Consider the following 4,357-nt stretch of genomic DNA (forward strand, 5'->3'; position numbering starts at 1 on the left):
AGGTATTAGTCCTAGATTTAGGTTTGCTTTTGTGTAGCTATTTGTATAGTTGTAGGTGTTGCTTTTGTGCGTATTAATAGGCTTTAGCTTGTATTAGGAAAGCAGCCAAGGGAAATAAAGTTTTTGAGATCATTTTTGGCTCACGGCTCTTCTCCCCTATCCCCCTCCTCTCTCCCTCTCTAGAGATCTTGCAAGAAGATCTCTCAACAAGATCTTCCTCCTTCGGTGTTTAACATTTGGTATCAGAGCCTTGGTGGCGATCTTGAACAAGGAAGGTGTGCTGTCCAAGAAAAGAGAGGAGGTGGTGGTTGTCGGTGCCGCCGACGTGTTTGCTCAAGCGAATTTGTTCGTGCATAAAGCATTGATCGGAGCAGAAGAACGACAGAGCTGGAGTTGGGCCGCTTGGTTGGCTCGGGTCAGATCTACTCGGCGGACTGGCCGAACGCTCACAGGCGCTTCAGGCGGAAGCTGGCTTTTGTCCAGGTGAGACCAAAGGAAGCCGGAGTTAGCTTTGAGCTCCGGCGTCGGGATCAAGAAACCGGAGGTGGTCTGGAGAAGTGCCCGTAGCGACTTTATTGGGATTTTTGGATCGGCAGAACAGCCAGGACGTCCGCTCATTTGGCCTGCGTGAGGAGTTGAACGGAGGCGGCAGTTTGCTCGGCTTGATCTGTTCAGGGTAAATCAAAGAAAGGTTTGTTAGAACCTGTATGAGGCCAAATCAAAGACGACGCGGGCTGTTCACGCAAGGCCGATCGGACAGGCTACTTGGCTGTTGAGACGGAGAGAAGATTTAAATAAGGAGATATTGAAACAGGGAGTGGTATTCTGAACGGAAGGAGGTTCGCAGACGTGCAAAATCAGGAGGCAGATCCAATTTTGCTTGGGCTGAAATCAAGAAGAAATCAGAGAAGATCGGAGGCATGGAAGCAGTTGAGGGCGGATTTTTTGCTTGATCTTGAATCAAGTTTCGATCGGTCTTGAAGTAGATTTTTTCGGTTCTTTGGTTGAAAGATCAGATTGGATCTTTGCGGTGGAGTTTTTGGATTTTTGGTGGAGTCCGGGGGGACACTGAGGTAGTGTCGGCTGCTCTTGGAGAGCAGGGTTGAAAGTGCGGGGCGCTGGGAGATGCGAGGTCGTGCGGTGCACGAGGAGGACGCATAGGAGCGTGGGGCACTGGTGACGAGCGGAGCGCAGGTGAAGGCGCAGGGCTCGCTGCACAGGTGGATGTGCAAGATGTGGTCGGAGAGAGACCACATGAGTGCAAGGCGCGGGCGCGAGCTTGTGGCGTTTGGACGCGGGCTGGAGGCGCAGGGAGCGGGCACTGAGGCGCAGGGTGCTGGTGGATGCACAAGGCGCGGAAGCCGGGCTAGGGGTGCTCGGGGATTGGCTGTGTTGGACGCAGTGCGACAGGATATTTGTCGGGAGGTGGAGCTTGAATGTCGGTGGACGTTTTTTGGCGGAGGAGACCGACATGATCATTCTTTGGCTGTTCTATCAAGAACAATAGTTATCTTTTGTTTTGTAAAATCTAGACTAAGGGGGTGATTGTTATGTATTAGTCCTAGATTTAGGTTTGCTTTTGTGTAGCTATTTGTATAGTTGTAGGTGTTGCTTTTGTGCGTATTAATAGGCTTTAGCTTGTATTAGGAAAGCAGCCAAGGGAAATAAAGTTTTTGAGATCATTTTTGGCTCACGGCTCTTCTCCCCTATCCCCCTCCTCTCTCCCTCTCTAGAGATCTTGCAAGAAGATCTCTCAACAAGATCTTCCTCCTTCGGTGTTTAACACTATGAAGCTATAAAAAAGCCATCTCAAATGAAACTAAGTTTGGATCAAGCCCCAGTTGAACATGAACAATTTTAGAATGACCGTTAAGTACAATTTATGATGTGTTTAGCTCGACTCGATTGGACCTTATTTATATAATATTTGTTTATGATTATTTATTTAGATGTTGGATAACTTTAAATAAAACTTTATTTGTTTAAAAATATTGGTAGGATAGAAAAAATAAGCAAGAATTGAGATTGTTAGAATATCAATTTTATTTTATTTTTCTATTTGACTTGGTTAATGAAAACATTAAACAAATACTTGGACATATTTAATACCCAAATGTATTATAAATAAAAATATAGTATTTAGTGAATTGTATTAATTTTGATAAAAAATTATGAATCTAATTTTTATGAATTATAAAATTATTTATTTAAATGATTAATAATTTATGCTAATAATATTTCACTTTTTAATAGTTTTAGTAAGGGTTTTAAACTGATCATTATCTATAAAAATAATGAGAATTAAGTATTACCTTACCTGAAAATTTTAGTTACAATAAGCCAAACATCAAGTTGACAATGGAATAATATGGAAAAGAAAACTACGTTGATGTTTTTTTTTTTTTTTGTTCTTTCTTCTATTTTTTAAATGAAAAATTAAATAATTGACGAAAGGAAGGTTTTTTTTTTCTTCAATTTATTAGTGTTAGATTTAAAACTTTTGTAATTACATGGTTTGATGAAGCAATAAAAAATATTATTATTATTATTATTATTATTATTTCCCTTAGTATTTATCCTTTTGATGCGTTGAGATTCCCCATAGTTCATTTGGATCTATAGCCATCTTTTTTTTTTTTATGTATATTTATTTAAATAGTCAATAATTTAACATAATATTCTAACTTGATATACAAAAGTATTAATATTTATTTGGTTGTAATCGGCTTGTTAACTTTTTATATAAATTGATGAAAAATATTATGTCAGGATATGTTAATGTAAATTATATCAGGCTGGGCTTAAAAATTATTATATTTATATTAAAATTAGTGTTGCTCTATTAGTAATTAAATTATTTGATAACTAAACTATCTTCTAATTATATTATTTATCATTATAATTTATTGAAGATAATTAAAATTGAAATTAATAAGTAACTTGCATTTAACAAGTAAATTAAATTCAAAATACAATCAATTTAAATTTTAAATGAACTAGCCGCCTTAAATATTGGATACATTGACAAACAGTTTCACAAGATTTTATAGAATTTATTAGGCATATTAAAATCAGGTTATTGGTCTAGTTCGGATCTAATTTGGAATTGACTCGACATAAATTGACCCAACCCGAAATTGACCCGCTTCGGACCCGGGTAAACCCTATAATTCATTTTTACCACCGATCCATTTTTGCCAACCACTCGTATAAAATTTTAATATCAAATATATCATTCATATAATTTATTTTTACCGTTCATATCATCTTATAAATTTTAATATTTTATTCAATGTATATATATTTATTTTATGAGTAATAAATATATAATATTAAAATTTTAGATATTAATATAGAAATAATAAGATGATATGTATGCGGAGCCAAGGATGAAAACTTGTAAGTTGTAACCACTCAATTGCAGCTTTAACTCGGATGCTTACAGTTTTAAATGCCACACACCAAAGATTCCTTTTTAAAGAGAATGATTTTAATGAACGGCGTCGAGATTAAGCCCGTCGTTTAAAATGACGAATTGACGGCTCGAGGCTCCGTTGTGGCCGTCACCCTTCACGCGCGTTCACACGCCGCGGAACCCAAACCACATTTAATTCCCCACTATTCGGCCATTAAGTCTATAAATACCCCCAGCTCGGTCAAGCGAAGATATTCCTCAGAAGTGTTTTGTGGCTGCACATAGATCCAGCGAGTAGCGCGTTTCTTTTGTCGATCAAGAAGTTCTTTCGAGATGAAGAAAGCCGGAATCATCTTCACGACCTCCCTTGCCGCCGCGTCTTCGCTCGTTTCATCTTCCTTTACCTATGATTACCGAGCCGGATCTCCCTTTGATAACGAGGTAGGGTTCCTGATCGAACCCCCAGGCAAAAACTTCTTATGCGTTTTGTTTTCATTGATTGCTAAGATTCGAAGCTTTTCTTCTAGGGTTATCGATGTACATCTTATGAGTCGAAGGAGGCGGGATCTGGATCGGTGAGAATCGGAGACAGTGATAAGTTTGCTCCGAGGTTTGATGGGCTGAGATTTATTGAAACTTTGGTTACGGCTCACAGGTGATGGACGAATTAGAAGTGCTGTTTGAGATGATTTACTCTATATTTTGATCGTTTTTTTGCTTACCCTTTTTGTCTGTTCTTTTTCTGACGGAGACTTTGATATCAAGGTCCTACTAAAATTACTGTTGTGTGGTAGGCATGAGATAACTACCAGTTTTGTTTGAAATTAGAAGGGAGTATATTGATATTGAAAAGAAGATGAGTTGTTTCTTCTTTATTGTTCTCGATTATTGCTTTGGATTCGAATTGATGAACTAATTTGATATAAATCACTTTTGCTTAAA

General features: G+C 38.0%; 1 protein-coding gene across 1 annotated transcript; it reads left to right on the forward strand.

Moving 5' to 3' along the window:
* Positions 1-3,659: 3,659 nt before the first annotated feature.
* Positions 3,660-4,357, forward strand: LOC110100573. The gene is made up of 2 exons (XM_020828139.2): positions 3,660-3,856; positions 3,943-4,357. The coding sequence occupies exons 1-2, from the start codon at positions 3,749-3,751 to the stop codon at positions 4,072-4,074; spliced, it is 240 nt and encodes a 79-aa protein (XP_020683798.1). The 5' UTR covers positions 3,660-3,748; the 3' UTR covers positions 4,075-4,357.

Source organism: Dendrobium catenatum, unplaced genomic scaffold (genome assembly GCF_001605985.2).
Source record: "Dendrobium catenatum unplaced genomic scaffold, ASM160598v2 fragScaff_scaffold_963, whole genome shotgun sequence".
NCBI lineage: Eukaryota > Viridiplantae > Streptophyta > Magnoliopsida > Asparagales > Orchidaceae > Dendrobium > Dendrobium catenatum.

Bases quoted from the DNA above. Each gene is read 5' to 3' on its own strand.
- LOC110100573 (XM_020828139.2), top strand. From the start codon at position 3,749: ATGAAGAAAGCCGGAATCATCTTCACGACCTCCCTTGCCGCCGCGTCT. The intron at 3,857-3,942 runs GTAGGGTTCCTG...CTTTTCTTCTAG, and splicing joins GATCTCCCTTTGATAACGAG to GGTTATCGATGTACATCTTA.